This window comes from Pongo pygmaeus, chromosome 10 (assembly GCF_028885625.2).
Source record: "Pongo pygmaeus isolate AG05252 chromosome 10, NHGRI_mPonPyg2-v2.0_pri, whole genome shotgun sequence".
NCBI classification, from domain to species: domain Eukaryota; kingdom Metazoa; phylum Chordata; class Mammalia; order Primates; family Hominidae; genus Pongo; species Pongo pygmaeus.
Genome location: NC_072383.2, coordinates 12,147,288 through 12,170,364, shown reverse-complemented (window position 1 = coordinate 12,170,364; position 23,077 = coordinate 12,147,288). Strand labels below are relative to the sequence as shown.

The 23,077-nt window shown below is 42.8% G+C and overlaps 1 protein-coding gene across 8 annotated transcripts in view; it reads right to left on the bottom strand.

The window, feature by feature from the left end:
• Positions 1 to 23,077, bottom strand: part of ETV6 (ETS variant transcription factor 6) — a 245,865-nt gene that overhangs the window by 131,605 nt on the left and 91,183 nt on the right. For 4 of the 8 annotated variants that reach the window (XM_054443721.2, XM_054443729.2, XM_054443723.2 and 1 more), the window contains one exon: positions 11,363 to 11,492. The exons of 1 other annotated variant lie outside the window; for it this stretch is intronic. In XM_054443721.2, coding sequence (XP_054299696.1) covers positions 11,363 to 11,492 — 130 coding nt within the window. Of the gene's footprint in view, positions 1 to 11,362; positions 11,493 to 12,455; positions 12,584 to 23,077 lie in introns of all 8 variants that reach the window. 3 more of the 8 variants (XM_054443722.2, XM_063672438.1, XM_063672436.1) reach the window with 2 other exon arrangements.

Genomic DNA, 23,077 nt, shown 5'->3' with positions numbered 1-23,077 from the left:
AGTATAACATTCACCCCGTTCACAGGCAACTATAAGCCCTCTGTCCTGGGTCCAAAGTAATGCTATCTGAACACTAAAGGTTTAGAAGGCAGCCACTTTCTGAATCTCAATACTCCTTTAGCAAACAAAGAAGTACCAGACATGAGAGAGCTACACAGCGTCTGCACAGTGCCAATGCTACAATACCCAGTTGTATTTCAAGTTCTTTTCCCCGATCACTGGGGTGGCAGGAATCATCACAGTAGTAGGAATAATCACAGAAGCTTTGTGAAGCAGGTATCTGGAATAACAGCTATGAGACGACCCCAATGAAAGCACATGCATGCACACACACTTGGATTCATCTGAAGTAAAAATTTTTCTCTAAGAATCAAAAGAAAAGCTTATTTTCTTTCACAAGGTCCAAAATCTATTTGATCAAAAACAAATTTCACATCTTTTTAGGTTTTTGTGGGTCTCTGAAGCTCCTCTCAGCACTTGGTCAAGGCATTCCAGTAGTTTCATTTATAACCCATGAGTCTCAAGTGAAGAAAACCTCTCTCAGCGATTCCTACTTTTGTGTTCCTAAAAGACCTTTAATAAAACCCCAGATATCTGGGTGAATATTTGAATCATGGCCAAATTTTAAGGTCAGCAAGAGCCCCAGGAAAAATGCTTGACAGAGTTGTAAATAGGGGAACGAGAACTGTGTCTGTTCAGAGAGGGGACTTTGTGAGGTGGCTTCACTACCACCTCATAGGAGAAGTGAAAGGAGTCAGTGTAGGAGCTGAGGAGTTCAAGAACAATGGCGTGAAGGAATCAGAATGAAAAAGGAAAGCATTTTCTCCCCGACTTTGTTCACATCTAGTGGGAAGCCATGCCTAACAGAGATGAACCTTCCAACCCATCTCAATAACAGGTTCGGGAACCTGCACCACCTTAGGGTTCCTTCCTGAAGCAAGGCATGCGACGAGGAGGAGGAAGGAGAAAGAGTCATTTTATGTCCTCAAGAGGGCTGGCACCAAATCACTTACTCATATTTGTTTCTCTACAAAGAGTTCCTGATGTTGGTGACTTAAGAGCTACTTAAAGAGAAAAAATAAAACCCCTCATCAGCTTTGGTCACGAATCACTGCTGCTTTGGGCGAGTCTTTTCTCCCTAATCTTACACCCCCTTTTCACAGCCCATGGCAATGAGTAGATGATTCCAGCAACTAGTTGAGGGCCTCTATTTAGAAATACTTTCCTTGGGTGTGAGTTTTCATGCCCAGAGGATGGTATAAGTGTCACAGATTCTCTCTGCTGGCTGAGGCGGATGGAAATGTACTTTCAAGCTCAGCATCAAAGCCTTCACTTTAGAAGCTGAAAGCCTTCATTCCCTTGCCAACTGTGCCTTTTTTCTCCCATAATTAATTAATGCAGTATTAATTGTGCATGTGCTACGGAGCCGGCTAAGGGAGGATAGTGTGGCCTATCCACGCAGATCAGCTGGCTCTGTAAAGCCTAAAACCCAGTGGATACCATCTCCAGAGGGAGAAAAACGCACACTGAAATTTTTTTACAGGTTACAGGAAAGGCAAACACGCCTTGAGTTGCAGAGGGGATTCCCGCTAATCACACAGTTAGGGTCAAGAAGATAGTTAGCAGAAGCCACACCTGTGCATGTTGCATGGGGCAAAGGGCCAAGCCACAGACAATTCTCAGGCCAGAAAGGGGGCTACGAGAACAGGGGAGCAGGCCTGTGATCTGGCTGTAAGGTCCTGGGAACCAGCATAAGGCAAGAGTGGCGGGGACAGTCTCTAGAAGCCCTGCAAGGCCTACAAGCTGGCACCAGTTCTCATCCCACAAAAGCATTAACCCGATTTCAATCACAGGAACCGTAGGGAAATGCTCAACAGAACTGGGTGTTGGATTTCCCTATTTCCTTGCAGGAGGGCTTCCTCCCAAAACAATCACAGGTAAAACGAAGGACAATTTCCTGTGTCATGAAAGTACCACCATCTGCACTAAAATTTGATGTTGAGCCCTAAAAATCAAGTGAATGATCATGAAATCTGGCATGTACAGATAATGTTCCACTGCTGATACCCCTTGTGTTTCTCTTCTGGAATAAGAGAACAATGCGATGATTGAGTTGGGGAGAACTTAGGAATCATATACTCACGCCATTTCACTTTGCAGATGTGGAAACCACAGTCCTGAGAGATGGAATGAACTGCTGGGATGACCCAAGTAATCAGCCACGTAGAACCAGAGCTCAGGGAACTGACCCCTACAAGAGCATGTTCTCTGCCGTCTTACCCTGTTGTAGCATGTTCTGGCACACATGCCATGTGGGTAAACTAAGGCACCAAACGTCAGGCAATGTTTCTGAAACGTGTTGGCTTAACACAAATTATCAGGAAGTTCAGTGTTTTAAGGTGTAAACTCAGTAATACAGTCTTCATTCAATCACAGCATCTTTCCTACTGTTTAATAACCACCTGTGAGGTAGATCATCTATTTAAAAAAGATGGAAAATAATAGACAAGGAACCTCTTTTTACTTCATTTAGTTTTGTTTCTAACACTCCAGAATTTATACACATACCTGAGACTATCTGGCAGATAACAGTGTGCATACAGGATTGGATATGGAAATTTATCTTCCTTCAAGTTCAAAAGATAATTTGGTTTATAGCTCTGATTTTATCCATCTGGGCCCTCTTGTCAGTAATTTATATTATGCTTAAAAATTGAAAAAAAAATCAGCCTGTTAGCTTGGATATTCTCCTTCTAACTAACAGATAGAATGAAACAACTTTCATTTGCTCCTCAGACTTTTAAAGAGTAACAGGGTGAAGTGGAAAATAAAAGTCTGGGTTTTGGAATTAGATACGGATTCAAATTGGGGCTCCTCCACTTTCTCTTGGGCAAGTGGTTTACCTAAGCCTCAGGTATAATATCTACTGTGCAGAGTTTGTTATTATTCAGGATAATATATATGAAGCATATACATATACACACATATATACATATATATACACACACACAAATATACTTTTATATATATATATACACACACACATACATATATATAATAATAGTAGTGATCATTATTTCTTCTTCCACACAACAATGCCATAGAGATTCTCTAGAGTAGCTTTATGATCTTAAACATAGTTGACCTCAGAGTGGCTCCTAAGGAGAAACACAGGCTCCTGTGAGCTGGCAGGTAGGGTACAATGACCAAAAAACTAAAAGCTCATTTGCAAAGATGAGCTACTTCTGGAAAACAAATGGGTAATAAAATCCTAACAATGATACTTCTCAATCAGAGCTCCACAAATTGCTGGATACCCCTATAATTTTTAAATGGTGCTATTCAACACCCTAAAACTTGTTCTAGGTGCTTTTAAAAAAGTATTGTTACATCTTCCCTTACAAACCTTCACCCTCCTCAATGAACCATTTCAGTTAGTACCCCCACCCCAAAAGTAGACAATTTAGCCTAAGCTGACCTGGTAAAATAGGGTATTCACTGCGTAGCCCTGTGCAGTCAACTTTCCCTTCTAGGTATCCAATCCTCATCCACCCCACATCTACAGTTCTTTATCCATTATCCATACCCACAATCTGCATTTCTACTACTGGAATCTTACAGCCCCATTTGAGAGCTACTGGTATCCATGATCTGCTGGAAGCAGAAATGGAGACCAATGTTGAAAGAATGGGGTTTTTTCCACATACCCAAGATGGAGGCAGTAAATATTGGGGCAGCGTGACTAATTATACTTGGGAATTTACAGTCGGCACGTGGCCAGAGCCAGGGCCAGTTTAAATCTCTCAAGTCCTGCTCTACCCCTCCTTCAGAAGAGATCAGAAAAATGAACCACAAAACACTCACACATGGTACAGGCAACTGAGAATCAGAATCCACCCATGGCAACAGCAAAAGCAGCAACATCTAAACATCCCTGCTAACGTTTACCTCTGATGAAGTTGTCAAGGTCATCCTGCCAGAAACCCCAAAAGTTTGAATTACTAATGTGGTGTAACTCACGCATGAAGCAAAATGGGAGAAAATATCAGTTATTTGAGAATGGAAACTGCTGTATTTGTATATACTCAGCTCAACCAATGCTTTCTGATAATAAGAGGAGGTGAGAAGTAACTTAGAGAAGCACAGTTCAAGCCAACACACTGAACCTTTATCATACCTGCCAGAAAGTATTAGGTAGATATATGTAAGGGTGACCGTGGAGCTCATGGACAGGAACTCCTCAATCTGTGGAAGCCCATCAAAACAAGAGAAAGACCACAGACATATTGAGGGTTGGGAAAATCCAAGAGGAAGCAACAGACAGAAAAAAAGAAGAAATGGAAATAAAGTTTCTGATTTCCTGTTGTTGTTCAAGTTTCATAAAATGGACTGGTTCTCATCGTCTTTTATATTTTAAAGGGTTCTCTTAGTCTGCTACAACCTTTCAGTGTTGAGTCTAGAATAGAGCTGGGCATCTCTGGGCTCACATAAATAACGCAGAGCACCAGGTAGGGACAACCCATTGTCAACAGTTTCCAAACGTCTACTTCAGAACTCCGAGGAAAGGGGGAACCCGTGACACTAATGAGGGGCCGTGCCATCTTCATCCTCCCCTCCCCATCCCCCACAGCGAAACCAGGGCCACTTTGTCAGAGCTGACGCTGGAGGAACTGCCTTAAATGTACACAGAGCTCACTGCATGAAATGTGAAGTGAAAGAAAAGGTCAGTAAACCTCTGGTTATATATTTTTTTTCTTTAAAAAAAAAAAAAGACATCTATAAATAGCTGCATTTATTGAAGCTGCTTCCTTATCAGGAAGCATGGAGCTAGGAATTAACGTCTGCCTGCATCGGAAATTCTTTCAGACAGCAAACCCAAAAAGGAAATTTCCCTTCCAAAGCATCCTGGCTGTTCTGCTGTGGGCTGTTTTTGCTCTTCAAGCTGTTTGAAGCAGCTAACCAGGGCCCTTGTACAGCCACATGTGCCGCGGGGAAAGTAGAAAGCTTCAAGCACTTGAATGTAAAAAGTGAAGGCACCCAAAAGAAGGCTTAAGGGGGAACAAAGTAGAAAATGCTAGTGGCTGGTCGGCTTTGTTAGAAGTCATTACTGCTTTGTAAGACACTGACAGAGAATTAAATCTCTTCTCCTTGTCCTTGTTTCAACTCTGCTGGTGATATCACTGCACGTCACGGGCAGCTGTGAGGAGAGGCCATTTTTGGAACACTGATGTGATAGCAAAGGACAGGGGAGGACTTGATAGGTATCAGAAGAGTGGGGAAGGCTGAAGAAGGAGACTCGCAGATTCAGGCGAGACTGGGAAGAAAGTTCCAGACTGAGGGAGAGACGTGTGGGTAGGAAAAGGTCCTGGGATGCAGTGCCCTAGAGCAAAACTGAGCCCCTGGAAATCACAGGGGATCGTTTGAAAGCAAAGCTTATTTCCATTGTGACTTAGGAAGATTAGTCTCAATAACACACAGACAGAACCCTAGGTCCTTTCTTTAATGAAACACACAGACAACGACATGCCTGCTTCCCTTGGCTCCTGCATGGGGAAGCCACCTCCTCAACAGGCTATTCACCGTAACCGTAAACAGAAATGGAGCTTTGGTGAGCTACCTGGCCACTGTAGGCCAGGCACTATGCCAGGTGCTATACATAAATGAGCTCTGATACTTCTAAGAAGCCCTCATTAGTAGGTGTCGTTAGAAACTTGAGTCTCAGAGAGGTTAAATCATCTCTCTAATAGAAAGAGCCAACCCTGAAATTCAAGTCTATTCACGTCTATCCGGACCCAAGCCCTTTCTATTACCATGGTTTTTTATTTGGAGACTTCCAAAAGCAGTGAGACCCTGCTCCTAGAAGGGCACCCCCAGCAAAATGCTGGGGAATTGGGTACTGGATTGAGCCCACTCTCAGAGCTGGCCCATCAGGGCCTACAGGACCAGCCCTGGCATTCTGGTTGCAGGGAGAAATTCAACTCTAACCTGAGCTCACAAGAGAACAAACGGGGAGGCAGCAGGGCTGGTGAACAAAACCAGAATAAACTATCCACAGGGACAGGCTGTTATCCTGATGCCTCTCCCTCATCCTATTGAGAGGGAGAAGCCAGTCTGCTGGGGATTCAGCACAACTTCATGATTAGGTGGCATCACTAGAACCACACCTGTCCCAGTCCCTGCACCTGTGGCCGCCCAGACTTCAGCGGTCAGCAGTGACTCTACTTTCAAGTCCATGAAACTCTTTATGTCATTATGTTTTCTCCTAAAAAAGCTGAAAGGTGGTTTCAAGAAGTAGAAATCACATTCGGCCTTTCACATGCTGTGTGAACCTGGACAATCCAGTTGACCTATCGGAGACACGGTCAGCTCATCAAACAGAATCAATAGCACCTACTTCAAGGACTGCTGTACAGTTAAGTAAGACAATAAGTATGAGCGCATCTTGTTATGTATAAAAATATAAGATAATAACAATGATCATGTTCAGCTCCCTATTTTGCCTCTTTTTTTGGGGGGGAACAAACATAATGTGAAAGCATGTAAAATTGTTGCTCTACCCAATTAGAAAAGAGAGGCACTGCATCCCTTCTCACTATGCTGGTTCTAATATAGCTGTGCCTGTCACGTGGCTGTCTTAAACTCAGTTACCCTGCTGAGAAGGCAAAACAGCCGAGTGGGTGAGCAGCGAGGTAACGTTTCCAAAGGAAGGCATTAAATTAAATTATTAAACACACACAAGCAGGAGTAGTAATACAAGAATTTTGAAAGATTCACAAGGAAAGGAAAGAGAGCCAAGGGACTATTTCTGGTGTTCTGACTCCAGAAAACACCAAGCGGCTATTATGGCTATTTATTAACCTGCAACATCATAAACCCTAACCCTATTAAATATGATGAATAAGTCCTAGGTTCTGATTTTTAAATATCATTCACAGGGATTTTAGGCCAAACGGACACTGCAAAATGCAAAGTCTGAGGGCAAATGGCGCAATGTCAACTAAATGTGAAATGATCGTGTTGAAAAGAAATTTAAAATAACGACATTTAATTATTTAAATTCTGCCCCATCAATCTGAACTATACTTATATCGTTATCATAAGGCGGGGGCTGAGCATTACTGTCTGAGGCCCAGTGTTTCATAAGGTAAGCCTCTGCCAATGAGCAGGCTGGCAGCACCTCATGAGGTGCTTTAACTGCCCCCTTCAGCAGCCACTCCCCCATGAGTTTAGAAAAAGGGCGGCCTTTGGGTAGACAAATCAGAAAATGTCCCTCCCTTGCGAGACTACAAGTCCCCTGGTGAGAACTGGGCAAAGGTATCCTTTGCTCCCAGCAACAGCCCTTCTCTGCGTAGAGTCAAGAGTGATCTTGCCTGGGCACCCTTGGGGGTCCTTGGTCTTTCAAGTGTTTTCAAGCTACAATGAAAGGCTTATGTTCCTTTAAAGAATGGAACTTTTTTTTTTTCCCCACCTGTCTACTGTAATTGTACTTCGGCTCTTCTACCCTCAAGCTTCAAAAAAAATTCAGTACCCTTTATGGAAGAAGAGGAAGAAGAAGAAAAAGTGATGCCCTTTCTATCCTCTCAACAAACATACTTGTGTTTGCTCTCCCGGTAAGCAGAGGAGTTCTGCTGTAGGACTGTTGAAGGGCACTGTCCTGGTAATCTGGGCAGTGAGTCAGAGCAGAATGGCATGGTCTGGCCTTTTTTCCCTGGGCTCTCCTCTTGCACTCTGCCCAGGCTGCTTTGCCAGTCCTTTTCAAGTCCTCCCTAATCAGCACTTAACACTTTACTCCATTTATCACTTTGCTTTTATCACTGGCAAATAAAAGGAAAAGGCATCAGTCTCTACTTCTCAATAACTTGCTAATTTGTCATGCTGTGTCTTCAGTTTGGGTCTAGCTCTGTGTTTGCAGAACAAAATGGTGAGAAACTCTCTGTATGAGAACCTTAAATAATATCATCTCTGCTCCTCTTTACCCCCACCCACAAGAATATATGTTGATTTAAGAATGAAAGAAGAGAAAGGAAGAATTAAGGGAGAGGATTTATCTGGTAATCAATGGAAAATGGTGAAAAGAACCCACTTCGAGGCATACCAATCTGATGAGTATCTCCTTAAAATAAGCAGCTAAAAGTGCCTTGGACTTAGCAATACCATAAATGTCCCGCTGTTGTCTTGGCTTTGAGATTCTTCCCCGTACTTTCCATGAGCATTCCACTGGGAATTGTCTGGAATCCCAGATTAAAACAGCAATAACCCAATTCCCTGGTTAGAATATTTATTTTCTTTTAGGTTTGGAAACTCAGCTGGGATGCATCTTTAAGTGTGTGGCACAGCTTCAGTCATCGTAGGGGCTATATGCTCCTCTCAGACAGGATGACAAGCAGCGGAACCCTGAAACAGGAGCGGGAGGACAGAAGCTCAGCCTCATTTGGAAAGTCCCAGCTGAGGGCAAACAGCAAGAGCCTGGGAACCTCCACTTCCAGAGGATTCAATACAGATGTCAGAACCAATGGTGTCACAACAGGTCTCATGCAGATTACCAAGGAGAGGTATATAAAGTTTAGACTGCCATAGAGTAGCCATTCGGGCAAAATCATTACCATAACCTGAATCCATAGTCTAACTACTGATGAAATAGCAAGGTTTCCAGGAATGTGCTGCAGTTCTATATTTTACAGCTGTCTACGTGGGGATCCATCCATCCTTCGAAGGGTGATACGCAAACCATTCAGCAACAGATAGAACAGACAGAACAGCAATTAGAATAGATTCCAGCCATAAACCAACACTACGGCCACATCAGTGAACACTGGCTAAGTGTCAACCCTGAATTCATTCGTCCATCCATCCATCCAAAAAATATTTACTAAACACATACTTTTTGGTGGTATAGTGGATATAAGATCCTAGGCTCTGGAGTCAGCCAGAACTGAGTTTGAGTCTTGACTCTATGTCTTACTGGTTCCGTGATCGACCTTGAAAAATTACTTAAATTGTCTAAGCCCTTATGTGTGACACGGAGATAGAAAGAAGACCTACCTTACAGGTATTGTGAGAATGAATTAAAAGAATTCCTGTAAAGGACTTCACACAGTGTCTGCTACAGGGTAATCCCGTGATAAATATTAGCTATTATGGTTGTGTGCTAGGCACACAGAAGGCGCTACCAAAATGCTGGTAAGCAGCACAGGCACGGCTCAATAAGGAAACTGTCTACTCAAGAAAAAATTCAAGTGTTAGTATGGAAGAAACAATTCAAAGCAAGGAGAATGATGCCTCAGATAAGAATCATAGTATTTTAAAGTTAGGAAGGCTGTTAAACATTTTCTTGTCCACACACAGTATTGTATGCTAGGAGAACTGAGTTAAATTACCCACAGTCGAACAGCAGAACTAGCTAAAAGTTAAGATCTCCTCACCTCCAGTTCGGTGTGTTTGTTTGCTTTCTTATTTGTTTTGTCAGGATAACATCTCATGGAAGATAGTTAAGGAGCTTCCATATGTCAAGGCATCCAGAAGTGAACCAGGAGCGAGGGCCTCCTTGGGGGATGTTGCAATATACAGGAATAAAACGTTATGAAAGAACTCTCAGCCTGTTTGTGATGAGTGTTTGATACTTTTTTTTTTCTCTGTGCTAGAATTTAAGTTCCACAAGAGCAGGGGAGTTTTTTCTGCTTTGTTCATTTCTGCACCCCCAGGACACAGAAGAGTGCTGGGCACAGCAGAGGCAATCAATACCTATTTGTGAGATGAATAAATGAATGAATTAGGTAGCAGAAGTGTACTGCCTGCGTGGCATGAGTGTGTTCCATCCTGAGGCGAATATTTCTGAAGTGAATATATCGGTCACAGGATGACTTCTGGAGGAAAATTTCCTATCACTTGGCTGCTGTTTCTTTTCCAGTTGTGTCTGCTCCCATGGTGCCATAACATTCCAGTTTCCTAAGAACACTGATATTCCCAGCCATGACCCTGGCACCTTTACAGTTCAAACCTCCTTAAAAGTAGAGGAAAAGATGGTAGAGTAGGGCTGTGTCCTTTACTTCCCTGCCCAAATGAAGCAGAAATGTCTTGACCATAGTAGACAGCAACTTCGTAAATACTGATGGACGCAGCAAGCTGCAGGAGGGAAAGGATTCTCATGTCCCCAACTCCTTGCAAACATCCCAGCAACCGTCTGCCCTGTGGGGCAGAAGGCATAAGCCAGCAGTGTTCCCCCAGGAGCCCCCATATCACAGTCATCTGATTCCCTGAATTACCAGAGAGAGAAAGGAAGAACCTGCATCCTCTGTCTCCCGTTCTCCGCATTAAGAAAGCAACCTTCTGAGGAGGGTGGAACAGGAGGAGAAGAACCTGGGAGCATCACCCTGCTGGAGAGAGATGGTGAGCAAGACTGTGCCACCATTTAAGTCACTGGAAGGGCCAAGGTGACCCCAAGTGTCCTCTATAAGCTAGTCTTGTGCCCTCAGGATAACATTCAAGGCAGAGAAGCTGGCATTTTCTTGGACACTGTAAAGAGGGCGGGAGTAAGGTGATTCAGTCTCTCCAGCTGCCCCAATCCTGTTTTATCACCTGAGCTGGGTGGCAGTATGAGAAAGCCAGACAAAAAGGACACAGCAGGTGTCAACGGCTTTGGAGGCCAGTATCAGCAGCACAGGTGTGTGGGCCCCAAACCTCTGCCAAGTTGCAGCTGAGGACTGAGACGGGGAAGTGGTAGGCCAAGGGGTAGAGATGATTTGGGAGAGAAAGGTGGAACCACTACAGACTGCAGCTGCTGAGGCAAAGCAAGCACAAGAGAAGCAAGAGAGAGTGGAGGACAAGGAAAAAGGAGGCAAGAGAGAGGACCTATGCAGGCCTAGAAAACGAAGGGAAGAAAAGTAGCCAGCACAGACAGGGAGGAGAGGGCGGGCCCTGGAAAGAAAGGAAGAGCGCACAGCTTAAAAACAAAGCAGCAGTGAGTCTGACTCACAAACTGAGCAAAATTTAGGACCAAAGAAAATATTAAAGTTGAGTAAGCGTGAATTTGAGAATACAGATAAACTTTGCACACACACAAAAATCATCTTGTCTACAAGGAGATTTCGTTGGCTCTGCCATATACTGCATGTTTCCAGGTTTCTTGTTTTTTTTAACATATCATAGTCAGGGAAGAAATGAATACACTGAGAAACAAGGAACAGGAACCTCAAAATTTTCAAAGGTATTTGGGGGTAGGGGGGTGTGAAAGATTCCAAAGCAGCGTGGCGAAGTCCTGTGAAAACCACCTCAGAGCTTGCCCCTCTCTGGCCTGAAGCCCACTGCCTGCCACCCCCGCCCCACACCATCAATTGTCTGTCCCTCTAGGGTCACGAACACTCACGCAGGTGTGCAGGCAGGCGGATCGAGTCTTCCTCCATCCTGAGCGCTCGAGGCACTGGAACATGAAGTGGCGTCGAGGAAGCGTAACTCGGCACTGGGCTCTCTGGAGGTGTATATGAAATTCGTTCCTGCTGTTAAAAATAAGGGCAGGAAGAGGGGAGGGGGAGAGAGACAATGAAAGCTTGGAATGGAGGTGCGAGACCATCTCGGGGTGGGGAGCAAAAGGGAGGCGGGGCATGGGCAGTACCAGCTTCCCAAGCAATCCGGCTTACTCTCTCCGTAGAGACACTGTATACAGTTGTCTTTCAGATGCCTAGCCTTGGGGCTATATAACAAAACTCTGCCATCGTTGAAAACAGCCTTTACTTTGGACTCATGTCAATAGGTGTACGCCCTGTGGTTTGTACAAGTAAAAAGGAGGGACAAAAGGGAACAAAAAAATATGTCCAAGAGAATGGCTTAAAGACAACCTTCTAAAAAATGACTTGCCCAAGTCACATAATTAATGCCATCACTATATTAAAGCCATGTTTTCTCTTCTGTAGCAATATCCCCAGCTTCTAATCAAAGTACGATTCTAGATTCACTTCCATAGTGAGCTGATCAAGTAAAGCGACAGCTTCAAAGATAAGTTCTAGATTTAGAACTTAAATCCAAAATGAAGATTTTTCTATTGTCCACCTATCTCACTATACAACCACCACAACCAAAAATATCCACCGTCTAATTTTTTCCTTCATTGCAAGGAATTATCTGCAACAGTAGTGAATATCTCCTTGTTCTTTCACTCTCCATCTCAGAATCGATATTTCCTTTCCCTCTGAAGTATTTCATAGTTCATTCAAAGAATTATCTGAATTTAAAAGAAGTACAGTTTGACCCCTTATCAACTATCAAAGGGTGGGGTGGGAGAGCTTCCGTGGATCCTCCATTTGAATTCAAACAAGCAGTGTTTGCTAGATCAATTAAAACAAACTAGATGGAGTGAGAAGGATTAGTGTGAGTTTTAAGTTAAAATAACGCAAATAATGGCAAGAAACCGACTACGGGGTTCGGCAAAACAGCAGTGCAATTTGTAGCTTAGATCAACATACCAACTAGGTTGACTTGCAGTCCATATGTAAACATAACTTCAGGAGTGTCTGTGGTTTAACTGGGCAATGTAAAATGGAACACACAACATCCAAAAATATGGTGGAAAGGAAAGACCAGTAAGATGCCACTATAAAAATAAAAAGAGCAAAAGAAAATCGTACATTTAAGTAAAGGGAAGGCAGTGTTTACGTTTTGGAAAGATAGTTCTTTAACATTTTACATCTCATCAAATGTGCAAGGGAAGCGGCGGAGTCCTCGGCCTATAACCAAATTAAAGCTTCTCCTCTGCTCATAGCCTAGAAAGTTTGGCGGTTGTGGTAGGAAGTTTTGATTTTAAATGAACATATACATATTTTTATAATTTCCGAATGGAATTGCTATACCTTCTCTAAGGCACCCACCAGAAGCAAGTAGGGCAGCTGGAATATTTCTGTTTAAACATACATCCTGAAGTTTCTTGGTGAATTTCTTAATGAAGGGCAGGCACATATAGCCCAGGTTTCATTTCTGTGTCAATTAAGATGTCCTGTAAAAAGTCACCAAGAGGCAAAACTTTCAACTGCACTTTTCTTGAACTTTCGCAGGCATCACACGTATTTTGGGAAACTTTAACTTACGGATGGGTTATACTTTTTGGTGTTTGGTTTGGGGTGGTTTGGGATGAACAAATTAAAAAAAACCCATACATATAGGAAACATAAAATCTGTTCAGAGGTTTTTAAAGGTGAGGTGGGCTTCTGAGCATTTCAAACAGTCTGTTTTTTGAATTTAACAAATTCTCCATACTCTTCAACTCTTGTCTGACACCCCCCAAATCCCACTATATGTCTAGATATCTACCGTTAACTTTATTCTCGGAAATAGCTTTCTGTTTTGTTAGGGTTTTTGCAGAAGTGAAACTTGGTGAAGAAAACATCGGGCAGCCAAAGGGTCTTCAAATGGTGCTTCACAAGTGCAAGAAAAAAACAAGACAGCATTTCGAAATTCAATGACTCTTCTTTCCCTTGAAGCAAAGAGAAACTCACAAGACACTCTGGCTAGTCCATGAGAGTGAGGCCGCCTCATCCCTGCCTCCCCCAACTCCACCAAGGCAAGCTGGGAAAAACCCAGCCCTCTACGCTGACTGGACTTCATTTCTTAGGAACTCCATCTCCAGCCAACTGACAAGAGTCTGGCTAGCTATTACCCTGAAAGTGTATATACTGTGATTTACTAAATTATCATTGCTTTGGACCTTCCTTTCACTGTGCTCTCTTTAAAAGCAACCCCTTGGTGTGCTTTCACTTCTACATGGGTCCCTGACCTTATGCTGAAACACCACACTTCTGCACCTGCTCTGGGATCTGATGCCATCCCCTGCAAACCCCGTCCAAACAATTTTAGATGGAGACAACTGCTATTTCATGATGAAAACTTATAAAAGGAAGGCCAAAGATGAAGAGACTGCGGCCCACTGATCTCCTCACATTCCTGATGATGGTTTCTACTCAGCTGGAGGACAGTTTTCCACACCATAAGCTCTTTTTCAAAGGCTCAATGAAGAGACTTGTCAGCAACAAGAGAGGTTACCTTGACCAAGACGGACAAATGCACAATGTGCTTCTAGGGCCCCGAGCACTCTTCTAGCAGCCATGGCGCACCTAAGGTAACTCCGGGCTCGGTGGCTGTAGAGCACTCGGGTACCCCAAAAGGATGCTGTACAGTGAGTGGGCTCCGTTCCAAGGAGAACAAAACACACTCTTGGGAATCCCATACTACAGAGACTCCTTTTGTCTCTCTTTTTATGAATCTCTAGGGTGACTCTCGCAGTCCTCATTTTTTACTCTATTGCAATAACCACGCACTTAACATCTACCCTGGCACATCAGAGGACTATCAGCAATTGGAAAAATTAAGCAAATACCACTATCTCAGATGGAGACATCTAGACAGAGAAGCTTAAGGACCCTAACATCTAATTTCCCAAATAAAAGGAACCTCTTTACTCTCACAACTGCTTCTCTGGTCTGACCCCAACAAAGGAGGGGGTGGTGGTGAGAGTCCCACCTCTAAAGCAAACTGTCAGACAGATGAAAACCAGAGGTGCTTTCTTTGAACATTACGGGGAGTAGGTGTGTGTGTGCGTCTGTGTGTGTGTGTGTGTGTGTGTGTGTGCGCGTCTGTGTGTGCGTGCGTGTGTGTGTGTGTGTGTGTGTGTGTGTGTGTGTGGAGGGGGGGATAACGATTTTCCCAAGAGGATTATAACTGCTGCTCTAATTAAATTAAAATGCTACAGACAGTGATATTAATGTATTCAAGAGTTGTAGGGGGATAAACTGCTGGTGGAGGTCAATGATGTGACTCAGAATGCCGTGATGTGGTTACATTATTGTTTAGATGCCGTCAAAAATAAAACACGCTGCTCTCAAATTTGCAGATACAACCTATCAAGCCAACCAGCTGAACAAAAGGGAAGCACTGCAATTTCTGAGGCCAATTGTAATACCTATGAGCAGGTTGTCAAGGAGGCAGCACAAAGTGCTGGGAAGAGAAAATAAGGCAGAAAACTGTTGTAGGCAAGAGTTGAAATGTAAATTTCACTAACCATTATAGAAAGCTTTAAAAAAAATAATGGAGTATGGAGTAGGGTTGTCTCTTGAAAGCGTAAGGACTGAAGCCAAAATGAGCTACGTTCCCTCTCCCATTTCTCCCCTAGCCATGAAGGGCCAATGAAGGGTACCCATCTAATTCTGCTCATTTTTAAACTGAATGCTTAGGAGCCCGTGACTTCCCTGTAAAACAGGCGTACACAGTTTTTGCTCAGTAAGAGAATGGCATTTCTCCACGTTCCCCCACCCCCACCCTCAGGTTGCACATTACAGAAGAGTCAAAAAATGAATATTATTACCAAAAGGTCTTTCCTCTTCAAAATTATTCAATATAAAGCTTCCATAAATCACAGGGATCCCCTAGCACATTTACACATTTATTATTATACCCTCTGAAAAGGCTGAGGGGTTGGGAAACTTAGAGCCTACTGCTAACTAAATATTAACATTCTGGAAATAAAGCATTTTTGGAATTAATTAAAACAGAAATAAAGTTGGTTGTGCTTGCAAAAAGATGGTTTGCAGGTAATTTTAAAGATTTCTCTGCTGCAGAACTGAGATGTCCTTGATATAGAAACTTTTCCTGGAAATTGTCCCTGTCCCCATTATAAATGCCAGGACTGCCCCCAGTGATGGCTTCTGAAGCCTAGGTTGAAAGTCCTGAGGAGGAAGAGTGTCATGGACACGATGGCGGTCATTTCCCCACAGCTAGGGTAAAAATGCCACAGGCACGATTTCATCCCATTGCACTTCGGTGTCCCATCACTGTGAAGAAACCTGCAACCCAGATAAGATGGAAAACAGCAGGCACCAGTGACAAGAGTGGTCATGCCAGCAATATTCAGTATTTTGAGAGAAGGATCTCTTTTCCACCCTGCAGGTGTTTAGAAAAGCTGCCTGAGAAAGCTGATGCTTGTACCGTCGTCAACTTCTACAGATTCAACAGAAGAAACCTCTCCTACTGGAAGCTATTTATTGAAATTTACTAAAGTGAAGTCTGAATACACAATTATTTAAGTACACTCTTCTGGCTGCAAAAATAATTCAAGTGGTGGTGATGTTGGCTTTCATTAAGTAAGCTTTTATTAACAAGCTATAGACACATTAACAAAAAATTGAATACGCTGAAACTTGAGCTCTAGAGTTTTCTAGGTTTCTGCCACCAGGAAAGCACAGATATACACAAGAACCTAAAGCAATACACTCTTGAAAATCGACATTTTTTCACTTGAAAAAAAGACACTGAATATTTTGTCCACTCCAAAATTCAGTGAGGTTTAAAGAATTTGAGAGAAGATGCAAATGCCAGTCTTCTTTTCTAAATAGACATTGTACACACAGCCACAGAGAGTAACATTTTTGGAATCTCCCCAGAAAGAAACAGCATACCCTAGCATCTCGGCTAGAAAGAACACCACAGAGACTCAAATACAAATTTTGAAGTAGCAAAATCCACATCCACCAAATCACAGAAGTGAAGTTCATGATTTCTTTTCATCCAGAGAGTTACCAGAAGATGGTTTAGACATCCAAGATGGTTTAGGGGCCCAAGCTGGCTTTCTTCTTGGTGTCCAGTGTCTCCCCTGCCCTGAAAGCAACATCCCTCTGGATGCTGAGTCATTAGATTTTTACAAGCCAAATGGTGTTTGGCTCCCAACATTTATCTTGCAGAATACTTGTCAGTACTTCCAAGGGAAAAAAAATGAGCGTACCCTGTGAAAATGAGGATGGGTAGGAACTATACTCCTAGCATCTGAAGTCTCCTCCCTAGGTTACCCAGATGGCCCACTCAGCCCTTGGGGAGAGGGTGTGCCAGACAAACCAAACTCAATGTTGATGTGGGGATCTTCCAAGGAGCCCGCTTCACCAGTCTAAAGGAGTGCCCTTTCTCTAGTTTACGTAGATGGTTCAGGACGTGAGATATTCGGATTCCTGTTTAGAACTGAAATTGTCCCTTTCTTCTGCCTTTCTGGATGGTTACATCCTAAGATCAGAAGGCAGTATATTGCTTCTGTCAAACAGATACAATTAAGTCAAAGCATCTTAAGTCTTCCTCTTACCCAGACCTGTATTATCTTTGCATAGTGAGATTAAAAAAAAAAAGAGAGAGAGAGAGCATTAGCAATAAGCCCTGCAATCAAACATCTCTGTAAAAGGTCATTGAGGTTTTTTTCTCCCTATGATTAAGAAATATTTCAGCATTCATCAAGTGTCAACTATGAGGCTAGGCCTATAGCAGGCATTACAAATTATGCAATCATATGTCCTAGAATTTCCAGGATGGTCTCAATATTTAAAGTTCTGTGTCCTTTTACCCATAAATACATATGGGTAGTTGTATATAAATACTTAACACCTCTCAGAACACGTGTCACAATTTTAGCTGGAAAATACAGTCACTGCCACAATCAGGAAAGAGAGCTAGCATTAAGTGAGCACGTAGTATGTGTTCCTATGAAGCCTTTATTTTATTTCAGCCTCACAATGACCCTGCAAGAAAGGCATCGTTATCTCCATTCCACAATGAGGAAACTGACTTGAAAACCGCATTCCAGTCACCAGCTCGGGAGATGGTGTGTCTGGTATTTGGGTGCAGACTGATCTAACTTTATTTCTCTGAACTGCTTCATAATGCCAACCAGTCAACAATGACTTCACAAAGGGGAATTCCAAGAGACAGGTTCAAGCTTGTAAAAATCATAGCAGCCTTGGAATATTTCATTGCTCTGCATCCTCACTCCTCACAGAATTCCAGCAGGATTCTTGAGGGTGACTCAACAGAGCTGCCTAAGCCAAGGCACCTACCTTCTTATGCATGTTGCTTATCCTATGGGTAGCACAGACTGAGGGGTAAACGCATTCAGCTGATGGAAGGGGACTCTGTCTGATGTATGAGAAAAGTTCTCGTGGCATGACCTCTGAGCAGGAGTAGCCATTTGAATTTATCCAGGGATCCACATTAACCATGGGACACCATCAGTAGGACCAAGAGGGCATTTCCAGGTTGCTTATGCAAATGATAACTTGGCCTTGACTAGAAATCTCACTGGGCATTTTTGAGTAAAAACATATTACTTTCTATCCTAACATTGTCTTTAACAACAACAGAAGACATTTCCCTTATTCTTATCCACTTATCCAAGAGCAGCAAATCTAAAAGTACAGGTGAGATAAATAGAAGCAGTAAGGAGGAAAGAAGCCTGCCAACATCTATTTGGTGCCTACAGTGTGCAGATCTCTATACCAAGAAGGAGCTGAGTCTACCCCCAGAAGTCACAGTGGCCGCAGTCCAAGCAAGACCTCTCCAATGGCCCAAAGATGCACATTCCCAAGAGGGGAATGGATGAAGGCACTAAGGATACATGTGGCCTGTGGGGGAAAAAAGATTTAAAATCTTCTCGGAGATGTCTTCAAATATAGGAAGGACAAGTCTAAGAGAGACTCAAGGCTTGCTTTTAGTAGCAGAGGGCAGAGCCAGCAACAGATACCGATGCACTAGAAGGAAGGCCTTTCGAACAGCTGAAGTCTCCAGATACATGGGTGATTTACTGTTCTCCTAAAGCCGACTTAACGCTGAGGCTGAAAAGTTACTCTAAGACAGGTTCTTGCACTGGGAAGGAGCTGGAGTAGGAGAACTTAAAGGTTCCTTATAACTGCAAGATGCTGGTTCTATACAATCTTATCTCCCCTGGTAAGTCAGAGCTTATAAATGACAGTGTGGGTAGAACGGCTTCAAATAAAACATGGACACTACAGTCCCCTTCTTTGTCAATTAGTCCCCTATGCCCCCTCACAGGATCTTAGGGTTCTACTGAATATAATTAGAAAAATCACTAGTTTCTAGAATTAGGAGCAATTTCTTTAAAGACAAGCACCAAAGCAAAAAACTAAAATCGATTTCTTTATTCTTCCCATTTTGAAACATTTTAATTAAGATACTTTCCACTCTTGAGATGCCATGAAATTCTCTCTTTTTTTTTTTTTTCCTGAATTTCCTTAGATATTTCTAACATGGATAGTAAGCAGAAAGTAAAACTGTGATTCCTTGTCATGTCAGGCTGTGGTTACCAGGGAGGTCTATGAAGGTGGCCCAGTTCATGTGGCTGGAACCCAGTGTGGATGTACACGCAGGCAAAGTTACAAGCTTTGAACCTGCATGGGAAAATTTAAATCACACCATTCTGCAGCCCCAGGCTATACCTCTAATCCCTGCCATGATATAGAGGATTGCCTTTGCTCAAAGCAGAGATTAGATGAGCTCAGCAACACACATCACCACTCCTGGAAACGCCATAAAAGTGCATGTCCTACTAACAGCAGGTCAGCAGCATCAATTCAGCATAAGAGAGGTGGTGTGACTTTATTTATACGGAACCATCAGATGTCACCTCTGGGGAAGAAATAAAGTCTTGCTGTTGAATTTATCCAGCAATGCCTCTAAGCTTGTGATCCACCTTTTGAATGAGAGTCACTAAATTCTTTCTTCCTAGTTCTAACAGCAGAAGAAACAGGTACTTAAATTAACAGCAGCTTGTATCCTGGGCACAACAAAGTGGCCAAGTTCGGCTCTTTATTAGCTGCTTTCTCCTCCATTAATGCTATTCCCTTTAATGGTCTGGCTATTATAATTAGCCAATCTGTGTTGTCCCTGCCTGGGGCTAACAAGTAATGAACTGAGAGAGTTGCTATTTAGTTGTATCAAGGGCACCATTAGACAGCGCTTCTCCATCTCCCCACAAATGAGAGATACCTTCCAGGCATGTACTATTGCCACGTGACTGTTCTTGTACATCCCTCACAGTGGACCTGGGGTGGGAGCTTCCCCAGCGACTCATGAGACTTAAAACCTGGGCAGAAGGAAAGGATGAAAGCAAGGCTCCTGCAGACACTGGCAGCCCAAAGGGCTTGGAACCTGAGTCTTAACTATTAACTCCTCCCTCCCTTCACCTGCATTATTTGCCTCTTCGTAAACCCTTCACCTCCTCCTCAAGTAGCTTTCTTCTTTGTCCCACAGCATCACTCAGGGCTTTGCTCTTTTTTGTGTCCTTCTTTAACGGCTATATCCTGGAAGTCTTGTAAAAGGAAGAGAAAGAAAAGCGGCGGCTCAGACTCACAACCCCAGCGAGCTGCAACTCAGACCTCCTTCAAAACTAAAAAGATGTTTTGCCCTGTGATTTATCTTTTCGAAATGTCTAGAGCTTAAATGGACCACACATGCCTAATAAGAAACTTGAGGTTTTAAAGATGTGACATGAGAGCCAGGCGAGATTTATATTCTCATTCAAATGAGGGGAGTGTGGAGAACCGCTGAATAATGCTCTGTACTTGATACTACCTGACTGCTGGCCCAGGCTCTAGGCAGCCCCAGCAAAGCTGTTTGTATGAAGACCCATTAGGCCCTAAGGGATACCCCAACCCTCACCCACCTCTGTAAGGAAGAAGGCTGGGTTATAACCAGGACCACAGTCAAACTGAAGAAACTCCCTCGCTCTACATATATCACATAATTCCTGGGTCACTTCAGGCTCCGAAATAAACAGAAATAGGAAAAGCCTCATGAACTCTACCTACAGTAACAAGCGCAAATGAGTCTGGAAAATATTTGTATCTCTGGAAAATGTTTACTACCAAAATAATTTTCAACAAAACCAAACAATACTGTACTTAAAAAGCAACGTAAAAGAAATGAGTCAATGTCTCCTCAGTGTTGCTGTGTGAGAGATTCGGATAACAATACCCAGCCTTTGCTGTCACATGGTATTATCTCAAAGATAAAAGAGGTCTGGCGCAGTGGCTCACACCTGTAATCCCAATACTTTGGGAGGCCAGGGCAAGAGGATCCCTCGAGCTCAGTAGTTCGAGACCAGCCTGGGCAACATGGCGAAACTCCGTCTCTACAAAAAATATGAAAAATTATCCAGGCATGGTGGCATGTGCCTGTGGTTCCAGCTACTCGGGAGGCTAAGGTGGAAGGATCACTTGAGCCCAGGAGGTTGAGGCTACAGTGAGCTGTGACTGTGCTACTGCACTCCAGCCAGGGCGACAGAGCAAGATACTGTCTCAAAAAAAAAAAAAAAAAAAAAAAAGAAAAGAAAAGAAAAATGAGATGAAGCTCATAAAATATTTTGATCTTCTTGCAACAAAGGTTCTCTACTAATGCAAGGTGTTATTATGATGAAGAATTTGAGAAATCCCAAATTAAACATTACTTTTTTATGTAAGCCTTAAGAATCAAACTTGTCTTTATGTTGTAAAATGGGAAACTAACTTAATTCAAAAGAAGACTGAAGATTGACAGTAACTGAGGAAGGAGGCAGAATTTATCCTCTTCCTTTTATAACTCGAAAAAGTAACATACAAACAATCTTATATACTGATTAGGAGTGTTACACACCTGTGTTTCCTTTAAAAAAATTTTCCAGAAGTCATAATCACCTTGGCAAGTAATTTCTACCTATACTTGTCAAACATCATAGAAATTTCCTGATTCTTAGGAATAGGGACTCAGAAAAGGCATCATTCCCTTCATTGTGGTCATGGGTAGAAAGTCTGGGGAGTTTTGTTTCTGACAACTAATTACTAAAGCAAGTTCTACTGACAAGGTGACTATTACCCTGCAAATGCCATCAGCATTAATACCATTCTAAAAAGTAAATGAATGAGACTGGAATACAGAAGTGTGTGTGCATGACAACAGTGATTAACAGAATATTAAGCAGCTTGAAATAAGAAGGAACTCTTGTAGCCCTGTAGTTAAGACTAATTAACAGTTTATTTTACGTAAGATTCTGTGCCTTCATTAAAACTATTAGTGTGCAACTGTACATAGAAAATATGCACTCAGGATCAGCTAACAATTTAGGAAACACACTTTAAATCAGGCATTCTGGCTATTATCTGTGTATTAGAATCACCTGGAGAAACTTTAAAACGCAATCTCAATAGCCAAGTAAATCTCCAGGGATGGGAGCCAGGCATGAACACCGTTAAAGCTCCAGGTGATTCCAATATGCAGAGTTAAAGTTGCGAATCACTGCCTTAAATCAAGACATAAATAAGCAGAATAAATCAAGACATATGTTAAAGGATTCTCTTTCACAATAGGTTTTAGAAACCTTATTAATCAATTTGCTAATTGTCCTTCCCTCCTGAGTAAATTATCACTGTCCTACCTTTAACCATAAAACAGAGATTATTTGCGTAATACAGGACGTTCCTGAATGATGACTACCTGACCTACATATGAACAACTGCTCCAAGCAGTGCCTGAGCCACGGTTGTTATTTTCTCCCTATTGCCTCTGCAGCTCCCCCCATGTCCACCCCAAGGAAGGCTTCTCAGCTTCACTTTCTGGAGCTCCACATGGAGCAGTGTCCTGAGCACCGGCTGCACTTGTGTGTGGCAGGAGCAAGACAAGGTTAATAAAAAGCAAGCAAGAGGAAATGAAAACCCACTCCACTTTTGGCCTGCATTCCCTTCCCTCTCTCACATCCAAAAGGCTGTGTCTGTCCATCTTCATGTGATCAGGCTCCAGACCACTTTCTCATGCTGGAGAATGGAGAGATTGGAGATTGGGGAACCACTGTTCCCTGGGTGAGGGGAATGATCCCACATGATTGCTGTCAAGGTTGCTACAGAGATGCACCTGTGCCATTTTAAAGTGGCCAGTGGGACACATTTTTTTCATTACAGTAACCTTGCTACTTACCATGGTTCGGTCTTTATTTTTGCACACTGAACTATCAACTGATTATAATCTGAAGAAATGCCTTGAACTCCAAGCAGCTGACTTGTTAGTAAAATCTTAGAACCCTAAACAACTAGAAACCTTGAGCCTACTAAGGCTTTTCCAAGATAAACCCCTTCAATTACATGCTGCTATATCCTCCTAATACACCCACGAGTCATGTCACCAGAACTAGCACAAAACCTACTAGACAGATGTAGAAATTGAGGCTGAAGGGCTAAGAAGATCCCTAAATGAACCACATAACTGCTCTGGATGGAGCTAGCAGTCCTAAACCCAATGTTGT